General features: G+C 35.7%; 2 protein-coding genes across 7 annotated transcripts in view; one reads left to right on the top strand and one right to left on the bottom strand.

Moving 5' to 3' along the window:
* Positions 1-8,308, bottom strand: part of LOC109096431 (kelch-like protein 5) — a 46,303-nt gene extending 37,995 nt beyond the window's left edge. Inside the window, exons 1-3 of one of the 6 annotated variants that reach the window (XM_042766583.1) lie at positions 8,132-8,308; positions 5,060-5,102; positions 4,820-4,970 (exon numbers count right to left, since the gene is read on the bottom strand). The gene's annotated coding sequence lies outside the window, so the exon portion shown is untranslated. Of the gene's footprint in view, positions 1-4,792; positions 4,971-5,059; positions 5,103-7,830; positions 8,096-8,131 lie in introns of those variants that run through there. The other 5 variants (XM_042766596.1, XM_042766575.1, XM_042766610.1 and 2 more) reach the window with 5 other exon arrangements.
* A 4,332-nt stretch (positions 8,309-12,640) lies between these two features.
* Positions 12,641-19,186, top strand: LOC109080069. Its single transcript, XM_042766177.1, has 12 exons — positions 12,641-12,701; positions 12,805-13,173; positions 14,172-14,276; positions 14,434-14,514; positions 14,591-14,638; positions 14,737-14,820; positions 15,171-15,218; positions 15,666-15,698; positions 16,248-16,274; positions 16,647-16,721; positions 17,244-17,303; positions 17,412-19,186. The coding sequence occupies exons 1-12, from the start codon at positions 12,641-12,643 to the stop codon at positions 17,468-17,470; spliced, it is 1,050 nt and encodes a 349-aa protein (XP_042622111.1). The 3' UTR covers positions 17,471-19,186.
* Positions 19,187-19,232: the final 46 nt, after the last annotated feature.

Raw genomic sequence — 19,232 nt, 5'->3', positions numbered from 1 at the left:
AGCCCCACTCACACATACACTTCTCTTTTACGAGTCTCCCGAAGGCTTATCGCTTAAGGATCATAAATAGTGCTGCAGCCTCATGCTGTAAATAAACAGATCATTCAGGTTTCCTCTCTTCTATCAGCCGCGAGGGAAATGCATGTGCACATCTCGTCCAGGAGAACTAGAACGAGAACGTGTACACCTGGGGTCTGACCTGCATACACTCTGATGCATCACTACAACGATGAGCATAAATGATGTGTGTGAGAGAGAGAAAAAAAAAAGAGAGCCAGGTAAATGCTGACTTTGCAGTTCAATTTCTCTGCCCTTTAATTTCCATTGCTTAGTGTCTCCAACTTAATTGTTCTATTCATCTTTATCGTTTGCATTTGTTTACTATTGCTTTTTCTTTCTGTGTGGCTGCAGACTACTTAATTCCATTCTTTTGTATTGTATGTATCTATTACGCCCAATATATTTTTGCTCCTATGATAATGGGATTGCATACAGTATATACCACCAGTCAAAAGTTTGAAATAATAGCAATTTTGAAATGTTTTTAAGTCTCTGTTTGCATAGGATGGATTTATTTGAACAAAATTACAGTAAAAACACTGACATTTTTCTATGTGAATATATTTTAGAAAGGTAATTTAAATGACTGCATTCTTCAGTGTCACACAATCCTTCAGAAATAAAACCACAAACAGGCAACACTGAAAAATTAGGTTAAACTCTCGTATTTATCAGGCAAAAATTACAATTTCTTTCTTAGCTTTTAAAATACCCTGCAACTGAATATGCTTACGTCCCTACTATGTAGTAGCGAAAACCAGTATGTGAAATGAGCAGTATGTCTAAATTCATAGTATTCATAAAACAGTACACATACTGTAAGACACCCAAATGACCTGCTACATTACCGAAATTTCAAAGGACACTTTACTGTACTATAAACCCACGGGAAAGGAGTTGTAAAAGGAAATGTAATATCATGTAATAAATTATATATATATATATATATATATATATATATATATATATATATATAGAATATATATATATATCAGAAATGTAACACTCAGTATACTCAAGAATAGAAATGAAGTACTTCAAGTATTTTAGCCCCTTGATAATAGTGTCAGCTGGGACCTCACATGTCTTTCTGCTGGGAAAATAAATTAATAAAGATAGTACAGGTGTCCATAAAAAGCTGTCTGGCAACATAGTGTCACGGTGTCATCTAAAATACGAGACAAGGCCTTCATATGCTCACCGTGTGTATGTGTGTGCATATTCATGCTCTGCTCCCTCTCCATATGTTCACATGCAGAATGCAGTGACAGCGTCGACACTTTTTCAAACACACATACTCCGAGGTCAAACTTTTGTGGTGTGAGGTCAAGTTGTATGACAGTACGAGCGTAATTTTGACAGACACACTTGTGTTATACCCATTTGATGACAAGTTTAGCTGACAAACATTACTGGCAAACAAGGGAGGAGAGAGAAAGGAGGGGTGAACTTCACCAGTGTACCAAAAACTCAAAGTTTGCGTGTGTGTGTGTGTGGATGTGTAGACCAAGCCTTAGACCATCTGTGAGTCAGACAAGCCAATTTTCCTCCCCTGGACCTTCACAACCAGCAAAGAGAGAGCTCTGCCAAGAAAAGAAAGATTTTAAAGCCAAGAAAATCCCTTTCCTCTTTCAGTCTGCCATTCAGCCTCCATCTGCGCTGACAGGAACTGGTGTGTTTAGACAGCTCCCTGCCATCTTTTATCATCTGTCCCTTGTCTGCGTTTCAGTCCACAATCCGCTGAGATGCGGCGATTAACAAATTAACACACAAACCACAATATAGTGATTTGTAATACTACAATTACTGAACTCTGTGAGCCTTTATTTATGTATATATAAGCAAATCATGGTTCAAAATGACAAAATGAGCTTTAAAAACAAGCCATATGTTGGAAAATGTCATTTATGGATTACACTGACGCCCATGTAAAGTCATTTTCATTTTATTTGTGGTCTGTTAGCCACATTTATTCAGACAACAATGGATTATATTTCTATTCATTATTAATGAATTATCATTGATAATAATAATAGTGATAATAACAGGGAGTCCCTAAATCTTTTTGTTGAAGTTGTTGACAACATCTGGTTTATACAGTATGTGCTTGTTACAAGCTTGAGAAGATGGTTGGTGCATGTTGTGTTCCTAAATCCATGTTATAAGTGGCCCAAACTCAAAGAAGAGAGTTCGTATGGAGAAGCATTTACTGTGAACTGAGCTGCTTCGAGACACTTTAAATGCTGCTCGCATTTAAATGAACTCAGTGCCACGGTTCACTTTGAAACATGCAGCGCATAAAGCCATAAAATGTTTTCGGTTTTAGTTCAAATGACTGTAAAATCTTATATGCAAGGCAAATTTGAATGCATGTTGCCCACATGAGAACCAAAGCTCAATGTTGTGGAGCACATGCACTAACTACCAAATCAACACTTTTTTGCCATCTTTGTAAATGATACATGCAGGAAAAGAATACGAAAAGAGGGCAAGAACAGTATCGGGAAATGCAAGCCAGATTCAATCCTGTAAAGCCTGCATGAGAACCACAGCACCATTTGTCCAAGAATATGTACTAACCACAAGGCCAAAGGTCTGGAAAAAAAAACAATTTCTTCATTTGTGCAACAATAATCAGGGCTGAATTTTTCAACCCAACCCTGACAAGGAAGAAATCCATAAAGAAATTTCATAAAGAAAGCCACAGAGTCTCAGATTGCCCTGTGAAATACAGTCTGTGCAATGCAAAGAGGGTCTATTGAGCGACTGTCTGCTGTATTGAACCACCTTTTTGATGACTGAACAAATGCAGAGGGCCAAACACACCGACATTCCTCCACAAAGGTCACCTTAAAGCCTGCTGAATTGATCAGAGAGAGAGGAAATGTGAGAGGGAGAGAGAGAGAGAATGAATCTGATTCCAGAGGACAAAGTACATCCACTGCTGCAGTGACCTACTGAATAAAAACCACTCAGGCAAATGATATGCATGAAATAAAAACTGCACACACACCTGTCAACTTCTAAGATGGAAGCTTAACTTTGGGGAACAATGCCTTAGCTAACGAAAATACTAGCATGAACGATGTGTCTGAACAGCAAGTACTGAAACAGGCAGTTTGTGCTGAATAATAACGCATACATTAGGTAGTGTTTTGTATGTAACGGTGCAGAGCGGAGCCCGCTGGGACAGATTAGTCAAGAGCTGTCATGGAGGAAAACATGAACCATAATGGCTGCACATCTGTCCAGTGTTAGCAGCAGCCGTACAGGATCAGAAGGAAACCGGCAGAGCAGGGGCTGCTAGTTTAAGTTATGATGAGATAACTCTGACACATCACAACGGAGATTCAACTTTTCCAAAAAAAAATTTCCCAGTGCCTCAACACTGGCAGAATAAATGACTAAATAAATATTGCTTCAGAAGCCATATGTAAGAGGTTAAGAAACATTTTGTTTGAGGTCAGTATGTTTTGTTTTTTTATTAAATTGATCAAAAGTGACAGTAAAGACATTTATAACATAATGTTACAAAATACTTTATTTCAAATAATTCCTGTTCTTTTGAACTTTTCTATTTACCAAAGAATCATGTACTGAGTTTTCCATAAAAGTATTAATTAGCACAACAGTTTTCAACATTGATAATAATAATAAATGTTTCTTGAGCACCAAATCTGCAAATTAAAATGATTTATGAAGATCATGTGACATTGAAGACTAGAGTAATGGCTGCTGAATATTCAGATTTTCAAAGTTATAAACTACATTTTTTAAATATATTAAAATACAAAAAGAGTTAATAATAATAATTCACTATATATATACAGGTCCTTCTCAAAAAATTAGCATATTACATACCTGATAGTAGTTTCAGTAACACAATTTTTTATTAATAAAAATAAAGAATGCTGTATAGACTTCAAATCATGCATGTGTTTTCAATGCACGTGTTCTATAAACACATTTCACAAGAATGTAATAATCCAGCAGTCCATCCTTTATATAAAACTACCAAGGCTGTATTCACTTCAATCCATAATTCATCTTCTATGACTTATTAATGTCTCTTTACACACAGAGAGACACAGTAAGAAATCAACAAATCCCGAGGAGCTCTGAGGATGATAGGAGAACAGTCTGAAAACACGTCGATTAAATTACTAGTATGTGGACACCTGAACACTACGCCCATGAGCTTGACATTTTATTTTTTTAAACCACTGGCATTAATAAGAACAACTTATCTGCTTGACAGCTAGAGCTTCCACTTCTCTGGGAACTAAGGCTTTCCACTGTGTTGGAGCACGGCAGCAGGGATTTGCTCTAATTCAGACACAGTGAACACAAGAACTGATGTTGGCTGTGCTGGCTGGTGGGCCTTGGCTTGCAGTCTGCATTCCAATTCATCCCAAAAGGTGTTCAATGAGGTCCAGCTCTGGGCTTTGTACGGACTAGTCAAGCTTCTTCTCCAGATTCAGTAAACTATTTCTATATGGACCTCTCTTTGTGCACAGGGGCATCGTCATGCTTGAACAGAAAAAGCCCATTCCCAGACTGTTGCCACAAGACTGGAATCAGAGAATTTTCTAGAGCTCAGAATTTTACATAATTTGTCCATCAACAATGATCTGCTGATTGACTGAAAGAGAGAGCAACTGAAACTAATAATCAATTTATGAATGCATTTTTTTTTTTAAGAATCAGCTGAATTAATGAATCACCAGCTCACCAACAAAAAAATATGGTTGCCACCTACTAGTGTACCAAGAGCCGTGTTTCCGCTGTCAGGCCAAAAGCAAGCATGCTATAGTGTGCCAGGGCCAGTAGAGTTTCCACTGTCACTTCCGGGGCTTGATCGTCCCTCGTCAGGGCTTCCTCAGGGCCAACAGCCAGGGATTTTCGGATACCTTGGGCCAAAGGTAAAACTCACTTTAAAATGGCAAAACTCACTTTCAGACAACAGTGAATTCAGACAACAGAGTCTGGAATGACTTACAGTTGCGACCCGTTGGGAATTCTATGGAAGCCCGTTTCTGCCACTGAATAAAAAATTAAAAAAAAAGGTAATTGCGACTTTTTATCTCAGAATACTGACTTCGCAATTCAGATTTTATTTTCTCAGAATTGTGATACAAACTCACAATTCTGACTTTATTTCTCAAAATTGTGTGATATAAACTCACAATTGCGAGTTAAAAAGTCATAATTGTGAGATATAAACTCGCAATTCTGAGAAATAACGTCAACTTTCTGACTTTGTCGCAATTGCAAGTTTATATCTCGCAATTCGGACTTTTTTCTCGCAACTGCGAGTTTATATATCTCACAATTCTGCATTTTTTTTCTTATATCATATAAGGAATATGATATTCTTGACATATCAGAGACCCCCCCCCCCCCAATAAAAATTGGAATTTAAATCTCAATTACGAGTTTATAAAACGCAATTCTGACTTTATACTTGCAACTGTGAGTTTATCACACGACTCTGAGAAAAAAGTCAGAATTGCAAGTTTATATCTCACAATTATGTGAAAACAGTCAGAATTGTGAGATAAAAAGTCGCAATAACCTTTTTTTATTTTTTATTCAGTGCCGGAAACAGGCTTCCATAGAATTTTGATCACTGTATGAGGCAGAAATGTATTAAATGCGATGCTATTCGTTTTTATAAGTCTGACGTCACATGTCACCTCTTCCGTGTCCAAACGCTCAGATACCATGAGAAAACAACAAAAGGTGCTAATATACACTCACAATGCGATATAATACTACCAAAAAAATTATAATCCTAACCTTTAACTCCATACCGAAATCCCAGATAGTCAGACAATGAAAATATAAATAAAAATAAATAAATATAAAAATTATTTGTGTTTGGGACGCTGTGAGCATTGAGACTGTAGTGTACACCATAAATTTGAAAACGTTTAGCTTAAATGTTTAATATAAATAAACAGTGCTCATAAACGGCTGCTTAGGGAGTATTCTCAAGTGAAGCGAGTTGAGGCTTGGACCCGGAAACAGCGCTTCTTACATCACCACTTAACAATCGAATAGGCTACTGGCTAACCATGTTTCCTGTAGAGAAGGTCAATGAAAAAATTAGCAGAAGCCCATTTACGTCACAGAGTACACCAAATGAAAAGATAATTGTGACTAATTGCAAATTCTATAAATCACTGAACAAATCTGAATGAATCTTTTTGGTGAACAGGTTCAAAAAAGCCAATGAGCTTAAAATCGGCATGAAACAGAAGTTGCAATCACCTTTTCTTCCCTATATCAGAGTGAAACGGCACAAGTCTCTTTCAATGAAAATCTGTTCACTCTGTGGCCACTGAGCATTCAAGACCAAATCCTGTCTTCTTGAACGTTAAACTCCTGAAACCTCAAAAACTGCTTGCCACACTCACATTTATATAGCATTTTTTAAATTAGCAGTAAAATCTGACTTGTCCAATCCTGCTCCTGGAAGGCCACTGTCCTGTTGTGTTTAACTGGGGTTGGAACTAAACTCATCTAAACAAGCTAATCGAGGTCTTACTAAGAAGACCTTGATTAGATTGATTAGTTGACCGTTGGCTTGCTTAGTTGGGGAGACTTGACTGATTGCACAGACACTATTGCAAGAGACCTGAACTGGACGATGGCATCACTGAATCATCACTGAACTGATTTTAGCTGGAAAAATGACTCTTTGTTATCGTCAACCATTTTCCTGTTTGAAACTGTAAAGCTGCTTTGACACAATCAGTATTGTATACTGTATATTGTATAGTACATCACGGAGACATCTGCAGTAGGTCTATAGAACATTTCCTATCAGATGTCAAATAGATGTTTAGAAAATAAAAGATGTTCATGATTTAGAATGCATGTAAAAATGACATCTTAGAGACGTCTATCAGATGTTTGAACACAGCAGATGCTCTCCAGATGAAGCGATCTTTAACAGATATATTGCAGACGTACCTGTGCTATCTGGGAAATTACAGATTACGAAAACACTTGTATAAATCATTTCTAATAAACACTGCAATATTCCATTAAAAAAAAATTTCAATTTTGATTTCATGGTGACTTAAAGTTAAATACCCACCAATAATGTATAAATATAAACATTTTGTTTGTGTCCTAGCAGTGTGCAGTGCATCTGGATAACAACACAAGAGGAGAATCATTACTGATCAAACAAGGGGCACAGAATTAAGGACAGAAAGAAAGAAAAAAACAACTAATGAATGCAAAGAATCTCTCTGTTGTTTCTCTGCTCTAAATTAGTGCTGGGTCATAGTAAGACACTAATTAAAAATACAAACACACATCTCTTACGGAATGTAAACATCTGTTTTCTTCTTCTCATTTTCTGCTCGAATCAATCCACCTGAAATCTGTCCACAGTGACACTAATGTACCCATGACTTCTTGGTGACAAATACCAAGCCCCTTAAACGTCTATATTTATAACATCTATAGAAAAATATTCCCAAGAAATCCACAGTTTAACAAACAGCATAACAGGAGATTTGCCTCGGGTCTTCATGACATTATACGAAAACAGATTGAACTATTTCCCCCTTTTTAAAGAAACATTTTTTATGAGATTCTAAAACAGCTCAAATATATTTAAGCTATTAAGGCTACGTGCATGTTTTATGCGCCACGCTTTTCTATTGTTTGCCCATTGCGAGGACATCTGCACGAGACTGAAGTTTACACATTCCAAAACACTTTCGTTTCCTGTTGACTATCAACGAAACCCACCTCTCTTTACTTCCTTTGCAAGAATAGCCGGACAGAGCAGGAAATAACTGTCGTGCATATGAAACAACTTTTAGTTCATCAATGTATCGATTCTTTCCATCAAAACTATCAGCGCTCGCAGGCCAATCTGAACCCCGTGCTTTCCTGCAGAATGAGTCCGCTTTTTAAAAGCGTTTATGGGCTGATTCATTTCCCTTTTACCGCATAACTGTCTGCGAACTTGTCTGCACGTATTTCTAATGGGCTTCAGCTGTCAACCAAAATAACCCCACAACCCAGCGCGTGAAGTGAGCTCTCTTACCTGGCGGGTTAATAGCTGCTCGTATCGCTTATTTCGGACGTAAATTGCACTTTTAGTAGTTGAACAGAGACTGGCTCTTTATACTCTGATTATAATCGCGTGATTCACTTTTGAATGAAAAGGCGTGGAGTAAGAGTAGAGCCCTGAAACACTGCGTTTCCTTCTAAGTACAATTTGTTTTCTAAAAAAAAAAATAATAATAATAATCTTAACATTCCCTTGGAAGCATTGATTTTCACCACATTGCAACTTTATTTAAAGGGGAGTTACTTTATTTTTATTGGTTTACTTATGAATGTCCGTTTTAAATACAAAAGTTGCACTTTCAAAGTTGCACGTGTTATTGTGTGACAGAACAGTTCTTTAATAATGTAGTTAAGTTTTCAGGAACTCGCGACTGTTCAATTAATCATACACCAATAATCAATCCTCTTATCTTTACTACACTTGTAGGGGGTGAAAGACAGTGTCTCCACCTAGTGGATACTGGACAGATATACAGTATAGGCACACAGATAGATGGTTGTCAAGATCAAGACTGTTTGTAGTTTTAATATAGCCTACAGTAGTTTCAAAGGCTTTCTTATAACTGTTGGGAAAGAAAGAAAGAAGAAAGAAAGAAAGAAAGAAAGAAAGAAAGAAAGAAAGAAAGAAAGAAAGAAAAAGAAAGAAAGAAGAAAGAAAGGGAAAGAAAGAAAGAAAGAAGAAAAAGAAAAAAAGAAAGAAAAAGAAAAAGTAGGTCTACTTATCCAGCCTGTTGTTCCAAAATCCTCAATGCATTATGTGGAAAATGAGAAACTGGTAATAATAAAAAGTGACTTCTCTTAACTTTTTCCTTATATTAAATTTTTTTTTAATGAAATTTATATTTATAAATCTTACTAGATGCAGGGATAGAGATCATTAACGGGAGACAAAGGAAGTATCATCCATTTGAAAGTGAAGTGAAAGCAAATGAGTAAAAAACCTTCATGAATACATTTCTCAAGTTTCTTTCTTTTACAGTAGGTCACACGAGCTGAACTCAAAGACCTGAATATGACAGTGAGCAAAACACACAAACTCTTATTTCACTGAGTCTGTAGAGCTCCTGAGTGACAGATTTAAAACATCTGATTCCCTTTTTGAGAAAGGGAATTTCGAATGATGTTATTTCTATAATAATTAGTGTTTTCAGACATAAAATATTGAATATTAAAGTTTCACATGCTGTATTGGTTGCATTAATTTATTCTTTCCTTGTGAAAAGGTCCATATAATGTGGGGTTTGTTTAGCAAGGATGCATTAAATTAATTATTAGTTTAATTAGTTATTTTTTGAGCACCAGATCAGCAGAATAATTTCGGAAGGATCATGTGACACTGAATGTGATACTGAAAAATCAGCTTTGCCATTACATTAATAAATTACTTTTTAAAATATATTCAAATAGAAAATAGTTATATTTCACAATATTACTATTTTTATGGATTTTTTATCAAATAAACACAGATTTTGTGAGCATTAAGAGTCCCAAAAGCATTAAAAAAAAAAAAAAAAAATCCGGTATAGTGTTTTCTTCATATTATGGTGTGAGTTTTAACACTGAGTTCCAATACCCCAGAAGAAAGCTCAAAGGGTTTAAATGCAGCAGTAGTCCACAGTCGGCTTGCTGGATGATGCTGATAATGTGTTTGGTGCTGAGAGCTCTCCTAATGCCAGTGTGGGTCCTGATGAGAACCTTCCTCCTGCACTGCCATGATAACTGGATGCTCCTGTCTCTGATCAAATCTGTTTGCTTTGCAGCAGGAATGTCCTTCAGGCTTTATGACACAAGCCTTACACACTCATTCTGCCAAGAGTTTATGTATGTGTGCTGTAGATGGTACCTGGAAAGAGAAGCATTTTTTATTGATTTACCCCTTTGACCACATTTGATGTCAATAATGTCGTAATTCAGCACCAAGTAGTAGTGCTGTAGACAAAACAGGTTGGGAAACACTAATATTATAATATAATATAATTTAATAAGGTCTAAAATGATTTAAATCCTAACAAGCAAACACATTGACAACCTGAAATGGCTTTCTTTGCTCGTTCTGTGTTCCGAATTACATGAAACAGGAAGAAAGGCAGGAAGTGGTAAAGCATTTCATCATGTTATCAATGCAATGTTAGTCATGAAGTAACGACACTAAAAAGTCTATAAAATAAATGCATAGGATTATTTCAAACTGAACGTGGAACATCTGGAAAAGCCAAAGGGTGAGGTTGTGTGAGATTTCCAATGTGTGGTCAACAAGTTCAGAGGTTGGGTGACCTTACAGTGGAGCAGCTGTCACGCTGTCTTTTACCATGACGAGATCAGGTGCCTTCAAACTCAGCATTGTCTTCTTTCTCACCCTAATCCTGTGTCTACCAGAGTTTTTTCCAGGTAAGTAAAAAAAACAGAGGCTTGGGGTCTTCAAGCGTGAGGGAGGGAAATGTGGCAATAGTGTGGGTTTGTGTGAGCACGTGCGACTCAGAGCAAAGATTGTTAAATGTTTCTATGATTGACCTCATGAAACTTCAGTGTCTTTTAGAGGTACACAATAAAGTGTATGTCCATAGTTACCTTCTGTATGTCTTTGTTCCAACAATATTAAAGTTTAAAACGGGATAAAACCCTCTGTCACAGGTGACTACATCACTGTGGTCTGGACGTGGTATGGTAAGAGGTGTTAAAAACCACTGAGAGTGTGTGTGTGTGTGTGTGTGTGTGTTGGATTCTGGGCACAAACACGCTCATATACATACCAATTGTTTTCATGGTTTTAAACAGTCTATGAGAATTATTCATTCATCCTCACTCTGTCCTTTTAAAACAAGCTACATTAGGTTGGTGTGTTGGGTTGTAATACAGGAAATGTCACTCTAACTTACCAACAGTAACAGAAAACAGGAAGAACAACAGCGCAAACTATGAAATAGAGTTTTTATGTGATAATGTAATAAATAATATGTGATAATGGGGTCAGATAATAGAGGTAGTACAATTAGCAAATGATAGTAACTTTAATTTTTTAGAGGTAGTACAATTAGCAAATGATAGTAACTTTAATTTTTCCTGTTCTTTTAGTTTTTAGTGTCTGTGTAAATGATGTTGGATGATAGATAGGTCAATGATCTATTAATTAAAAAGAATAATTAAAAATATATTCACACATACAATGGCTTGAATACACCTCTTCTTTGACAACCTTGTATATATTCACACATACAATGGCTTGAATACACCTCTTCTTTGACAACCTTGTTTTTAATCTTTTTAATTAATTTTGATATTTTTGGGGGTGTGTTATTTGACAACTTTGTTTTTAATATTTTTAGTTAATTTTGTTAAAATTTTTGGGGGTGGTGAATGATTTCAAGGTCATAAATATGTAGGTAATTCATAATGAATGTAAAGTAATAATTGTTTATATAATGCATGTTTCTTTAATTAAGGGCTTATTTAAATAATGAGCGCTGGCAACAACCTTATAAATATTGTTAGTAAACACTCCGCCCCTCGCATTACCATTAGCTCGTTAAAAAAGCCAAACTAATCCACTTGTGTCCTCAACTACAAACTGGGAGTCCACCTGCATTGCTTACGAGACATACTGTGATTTTAATAAAGAGAAGTCACCAGCGGATCATCCACTGTGTCCTCAACTACAAAACACCTGCACTGCTTACGAGACATACTGTTGTCGCTACAACCACTCAAACGTAAAGGAAAAGTCAGACAACAGTCATGGGTGGGGCCTGAACAGTATGATGTCATACTGCTCAGAAAATCAAAACTGTTTAGGTTTTTTTGAGGATTGAAAAAAATAGGAGTGAATGGATCTTTATCATTGTAGGGTGGCTTGTGTCCATTGTGGTGTGGATTGTTTATATGCCGATGAGAATGCATTTGTGAATTTAGAATATGCAAAATTCGATGTGATGTTTAATTTATTAAATTTTTTTTTGGATGGGTTTAAGAACTTTTCCTTTTCTTTACTGTAGATACAGAATGTATTGTATTTTAAACATAATGTGTTTTAAATTATTAAAATCTGAAGAGCATTTTTTTTGTGTGTGTGTGTGTTTTTTAGGATTTTTTTTGTGTTTGGTTTATCTGTGAGCTGTTTGACCCTTGCACTCCTGAAAATGATGCACAGGTGTGTGCTCCAGATGACCCTCCATGTGCGACAGAAATGATAAATGCCAGCAGTCAACATACACATGGTGGAGGCTGGTATCTGTGTAAGACTGAAATGGATCTGGAGCTTCTCTATAACAACACCTCAGAGTCAGGTGGAATGGTTTTTTTTTTATTATGAGACACATTTATTATATTAGCATATATTGTTTATATTGATATACCATGTGTTTTATATTATATAGTAAGAGCTTTGTTTTTTTTTTTTTTTTTTTTGGTTTTCAGAAATATATATTATAGCTGTGTTTGACCCTTGCACCCGAAAATGATGCACAGGTGTGTTATATTTTGTATATTCATGGCGACAGAAAATGATAAAATGCCCAGCAGTCAACATACACATGGTGGAGGCTATCTGTGTAAGTAATGGATCTGGAGCTTCTCCAATAATCAGTGGAACTCTATTATTATATTATATTATATTATTGTCTACAGTAATAACCAATAATGGTAACTCTGCAGGCAATCTCTCTGGATGGAACATTAGTGTGTTTGCGTTTCTCAACAACACTGATCTGTACACTGGACCCGAAAATGACCAGAGACTCTTCTCCTGCAACTTCCCACCAGACGACAGCAAATGTCCCGATCTGAACATATCTATGCATGAAAACACCAGCACTCCAATACAAGACACCTCGATTTTAAAAACCATAACTTCCGCAAACCCAGCCAACTATTCGCTTAAAACAACTCCACTATCTTTCCAAGCAACAGCTTCTACGGATGGGCTGAAGTGTCAACCAAGCAGCAGCAGTTTCCTCTTTTACTACCAAGAGCAAAATGAAACAGCAAGATCAGCTGCATTACAAGCGACGCAAACAAGAAAAAGTGAGAAACTGTCAGAAAACTGTTGTCTGCAACAATGCTATGCTACACAGAAGAAAAAAGACAGTAAACCTGACCTTGACCTTAAGTCTAAGTCTATCTTTTCTACTTCGCAAGCAACATTGGACTTTTAGCATTTCCAATTTTTTTTTTTTTTTTTTTATTTATTTAATGATTTAGTTTCAGGACAAAAGTTCAGACAGCAAATATGTGAGAAACAGGAAGAAGATATACATGCATACAGACATTTAGTTTGATATATTGATATATGATATATATTCATTCCGACATTAAAATGTACAACAACAGTCACAAAAAAAATATATATATATTTATTTAAAATATATTTATATAAATGTTTTTTTCTGTTGTTGTATATTTTGAAATCAGAATATATAAATACCCACATTTGGATTTTTCTTGGACTTTTCATAGCACATTTTGTAAAAAGTAAATGAATAAATAAAAATAAATATTAAAAAATTCTACTAATAACAACAATAATAAATTAGTATAAATTTGGAACATATATTTACAATATGTATCAATTACATATTTTTCCCAAAGCATACTTCTGCCGTGACTCCTTCTCACCCAAGTCTCTCTACCTCCCTCATAAATTCCTTCTGAAGGAGAGCGGAGACTGTCTTTTATCCTGTCTATTGATTCGGGCATGGAAAGAGACAGCAGGACTTCATAATTCAACCTAACGTTTGATAAATATATTATAGCCATACATCAAGCCAGTCTACTCAAAATGTTTGACTCATCCAAAACCACAAATCCTTTCAGACACCACACTGCCAGACTCATACAAGGTTATCTGTATGATGAACTTGACAAGACTTAGAAGGCAATAGTGTAAACTTGGAGCGTCTGATGTTTAAGTATTGTATTGTTATATGCTATATTATTTCTTCATGTTTTATTCATGTTATGCTGTACCCATTCTCTCTTTTAAGTTTTCTGTTGCTGTTGTACTTCATTTTCCTTGTTGTTAGATGGCCGGTGGTGTGTGATCACTTCGGTGTGGTTGGCTCTGGTACTGACTGTGCTTGTGGTGACACTAGTGAGTGTGGGCGGTCTGATCTTCAAGAGCAGAAAACGTAGTGAGTATCACTTCAACACAACAAATCTAGTCAGGCCCAACAGCCCATCATCAGGCACATCATGAACCTTTCAACTTGGAATCCATAATTCACAAAGCATTTGGACATAAGCATATCTATACAGATCTATCTCATTTTGGTCTTCTCACTTTAGGAAAGTCCAATTTGGCCACATTTGTGCCTGTTTCAGCCAGTGGACATCAGTGCAAAGAGCTCAAGAAACAAAAAGGAAATTGTGAGTGGCACTAAAAAGTTTGTAGATTCACAAATATTTTCAATGACTGTGCTGATTCTCTCATTTTTACTTTCAGTAATGAGAGATGCCCCTGATGTGTCCATAGCAATGTGCAGCATAAGTGGTAAGCAAGTGTTTATGTTTTATGATCGTTAGGCAAATGTGTCCTTGTTAAAGCATTTATCACTTAATCATTTGTGGAAATAAATATCTTACAAAAAGTAGGCACAGAAATGGTATCAGACGGTGCTTCTGAGTTATTGCCATGTCCAAGGAACTTGGAGGACTACCATGAAGGCTACCATGGTATTACCATAAAAACCATGTTAATCCCATGTTCAAAAATATGCTAATATTGTGTGTGTGTGTGTGTGTGTGTGTGTGTGTGTGTGTGTGTGTGTGTGTGTGTGTGTGTGTGTGTGTGTGTGTGTGTGTGTGTGTGTGTGTGTTTTGATATGTGTGTGTGTGTGTGTGTGTGTGTGTGTCTAGTAAAGAAATTGGTGAATAAGTGAACTGTATAAAGGAAACTGGAAAATAAGTTTAAAATAAGTTTAGGAAAACAAGGCATTATACATGTAGATTGCTAATAAGCAGGGTTTCCTATTTTTATATCGATTTTATATTTCCAATTATTTCAGTCTCTTTCATTTCTGCAGATGGTGGTGTATTCTCTCAGATCTCTTCAGTGGAGAACAGAACAGACGGTAAACAAACAACCTGTTCTATCATTCTGCACTCTTTTTACCCAGAAGAGATCTGTGCTCTCAGTTCGAACAGCTGAGTCTTTAGTCATTTTCAAAAAGCATCTAAAGACACATCTTTTTCACCGGCACTTGGCCAACTAATACTAGCACTGACCTTTTCTATTCTATTCTATTCTTTAAAAAAAAAAACACCATAGCTATGTGTACTGCGCTAGACTAACTGAGACTTATCATGGCACTTGTATACTGGTTTTGTTCTCATTGTCACTTTGGATTAAAGCGTCTGCTAAATGATTAAATACTAATACTACTACTAGCTTTATCACAAAGCTGTGAAGTAACCTTACATCTTTAACCAGCACTGCGTTTCCTTACGTGAATAGTAATTTTATAGAATTAGCAATAGAAATTCTCCAGACCACTAACTCTCAATCTATACTTTCCCAGAACACCATATGAAAGTTGCTGATCTCAAGAGAAGTAAGTTTTTGGATATTTTTATTCAGTTTGACAGAGTACAATAATTATAGGTGAAGTGTCCCTGAACTGATTTAATAATGAAAATTCTGTCATAATTTATTCACCTCATGCTGTTCCAACCAGTTGACTTTCTTTTTTCTGTGGAATATAAATAAAGATGTTTTGAGAATGTTCATGCTGTTCATTTCCATATAATGAAAGTGAATGGGGTTCAGGGCAAGCTTTAAAGGGACTCAAAAGCACATATGTGACTCTTCTGGAGCCATATGATAACTTTGTATGCCATGGGCTGTGGTCATCATTTGCTTTGATTGCATGAAGTAGCAGACATTCTGCTAATTCTATTTTTGTTCCCTTTAAGAAACTTTCAATTTTGGTTGAATTATTTCTCATGCACACCCATGCATGCACGCACACAAAACTGTATGTACAGTATGTGTGTGTAGATAGTCATAAATTGTATCTGTATTTAGTCTCCTATACAGTATATTCCCTTATAGAGTCACGTTCTGTGTGTGTAATATTTTGTAACTGTCTCTCATGTTTTAGGATTGTCACCAGTCTATGAGATTACAGGTATGAATGGGATGCACAACACATTTACACATTCTTTAAATCAACAAATCAAAATAACACAGTACTTTCAGAAGTCTAACATTGAAGACTAGTATTTCTCATTTTGCTGGAAATTATCTTACATTAACTTTGAGAATATATATATATATATATATATATATATATATATATATATATATATATATATATAATATATATATATATATATATATATATATTAAATCGGCCAGCTCTAATCTGCTAAATGCAACCATGTATATGCCTTCTAAGGCATTATTTTATCTGTGAAGTTGCTTTAAAACGATATGTATTGAATTGTTTGAAAATGGCTATGCAAACTAAATAAAAAAATTGCTTAAAATTTGTTTCCAGAGTCCTCATTAGATGAAGAAGAGAAAAGTGAAGATGAGGAAGAGGGGCAATGTAATGTCTCAATAACAAAGGAAGGTAAACATATATCTATAAACTGTGTGCACTTCATGAAAATGAAAATTATAATAAAGTATTGTTTTCCTCTTTATAATGGTGATAATTTATTAGTTTGGATAAAAAAAATATTGAAAAATCCAAACCCTCAAGCATTTCATGTGTTTTTAATATTAAACATAGCATTTGTATGATTTAAATTCAGTGTAAGTGGAGACTTTACAAAGCAAATTAATACTTCAAAAAGATGTCCTCACTGATTTCTTCATCCATCAGCTGATGTAACACTAGACGGATGTCTGATGCTATACTCTTAGCATTTTGATGTCACTACTAGCTCCTATCCAGTATAGCCTGAAACAGTTTGAATCTTGCATAATGTCTCATCCGGTCACATTGACGATCACACAAGCTGAGGATTTGATGCCAGTATGTTGCTCAGGGCAGAATAAATTACACTACAGATGGCCTCCTGGCTGTCTGATGTTGCCATGGTTATAGAATTCTACAAGATACATTTTTAAATAAATATTATTTTTACAGAGTTTATAAAGTCAAATCAGCTCCAACATCTGGCAGCACAGGGCCACTGTGAACCACCGAGTAAGTGACTATGTTTCCAGTGTCTCAATGAATTATGTAGAAGCAACAAGTATTAATTTAATATTGTTTGTTTACACTCTTTTCCATTCTGTTTTTTTCCATCTCCAGCTTACCTGCATCATCGAAGCTTTTCTTGTTCCTGTCATGAAGAAGACGTGGAGCTTTAACAACTTAAATCTAAAAGAAACAGCAGAGGCACTTTATTAAATAGCCCTAGATTATTTATTTATAACATGGCAGGGGCCAGTTAACTTAAGCATGCTTTCTTCAGAGCAAAACATCATTCTAACATCAAACATAAACTCTAGAACTGCCACCAAATTAGACAAGAATCCCATTATACTCTTACTTGAATGTGTATCTGCACATTGTTGTTTATAATGAGAGAAGTCAGCGAACGCACACGCTGAACAAAACACCGGCGTTTCAGCGAGGACTCATCTGAACGCTGCTGATTGGCCACTGCGTTCATAAAAACAACTGAATTGTGTGTGATTGGTTATATTTTGATCTGCTCATGGTGCATCATATTTCTTATTATGCGTTTTACTGCGCTGTGCATCGCAGTAAAACGCATAATAAGAAATATGATGCACCATGAGCAGATCAAAATTTGATGTCGCAATAAACACTTTTCATTTCATTTCAATCACAACAGGCGTAAATTTCAAATAGGAATTTTAATTGTAAGTGTTGGAGAATTTGATGTTTCCCATTCTGAAGAGCTGCCCTTGCATGCCCGAGAGGCCTTTCAAATATGTCCGCTGAGTGACTTGCCTTAAAGCAGGCGTGTCAAACACAATTCCTGGAGGGCCGGAGCCCTGCAGAGTTTAGATTCAACCCTAATTAAACACACCTGATCAAGTATTTCAGGTTTATTTTAAAACTACATGAATGTGTGTTGGAGCAGGTTTGGAACAAAACTCTGCAGGGATCCGGGCCTCCAGGAATTGAGTTTTACACACCTGACTTAAAGGGATTTATTTATTTTTTTCAGCTGTTATTTCAGCTAACGGTTTGCTTTGTACATTCAGTTTAACAACATTAAGTTAAAGTTAAAGACTGCCCGCGGTGACTCAGGACACTGTTCAAAATCCTGCCACTCCACTCACATAGTTTTCCATAAAATCACATTATATTTGTCCCAAATTATTGTTAATGTACATAATGACTTCATCCTAGGCTGGAAGATTGAGTATTGTGCATCTTTCAGCACATTTGTTTTTCTCTCCGTGTTTTATACGTACAGTACGGTACTATAATAATAGCCATAAATTGCATTTCTCTTTTCGTTTGCTGTTTTGTCGAACACCATACTTCAAACTCATCGATACAACTTTGCTCATTCCTAAAGCTTTATTTTAACTTTTTTGGACTGTTGTCTTGAACTCAGGTGCAATACCTGCGAGTTGTTATTAATTATAGTTTCATGTCGCTCACACAGTCCAATGCTGAAAAAATTTGTGGGAACATAATTATACATAATTACCAGTCTAATGAGATTTGATAATTATATAACACCAGTCTAAAGCTCTTGTGGTTATTAAAATAATATCCATGTTTCCATAATGCATCTTCACTTCATCATAGTTCACCCAAAAATTAAAATGACCCCATGATTTACTCACCCTCAAGCCATCAGGTGTATATGACTTTCTTCTCTGAGACGAATACAATCGGAGTTCCGCCAAAGTTTGTAATATTACATAATAATATATAAAGTTTTAAATATAGATATTTATCTTACACAAATGCACCGCTTCACTTCAGAAGGCCTTTATTAGCTTCTGTTACATTTGATGTACAAATATCTGTAACTAAAAACAGTGAGAACTGAATATTTTCACAACAGATGCTGAATAAAAACCACACAGTACTGAGAATTTCAGTCTTTAGTTTCCATTTATTTAAATTACTGATTATGTTCCT

The sequence above is a fragment of the Cyprinus carpio genome, chromosome A1, assembly GCF_018340385.1.
Source record: "Cyprinus carpio isolate SPL01 chromosome A1, ASM1834038v1, whole genome shotgun sequence".
NCBI classification, from domain to species: Eukaryota; Metazoa; Chordata; class Actinopteri; order Cypriniformes; family Cyprinidae; genus Cyprinus; species Cyprinus carpio.
This window is presented reverse-complemented; position numbering and strand designations above follow the sequence as displayed.

Coding starts and splice junctions, on each gene's coding strand:
- LOC109080069 (XM_042766177.1), top strand. CDS start 12,641: ATGGCGACAGAAAATGATAAAATGCCCAGCAGTCAACATACACATGGT. Junction 14,277..14,433: donor GATCTTCAAGAGCAGAAAAC/GTAGTGAGTATC, acceptor TTCTCACTTTAG/GAAAGTCCAATTTGGCCACA. Junction 17,304..17,411: donor GGGCCACTGTGAACCACCGA/GTAAGTGACTAT, acceptor TTCCATCTCCAG/CTTACCTGCATCATCGAAGC.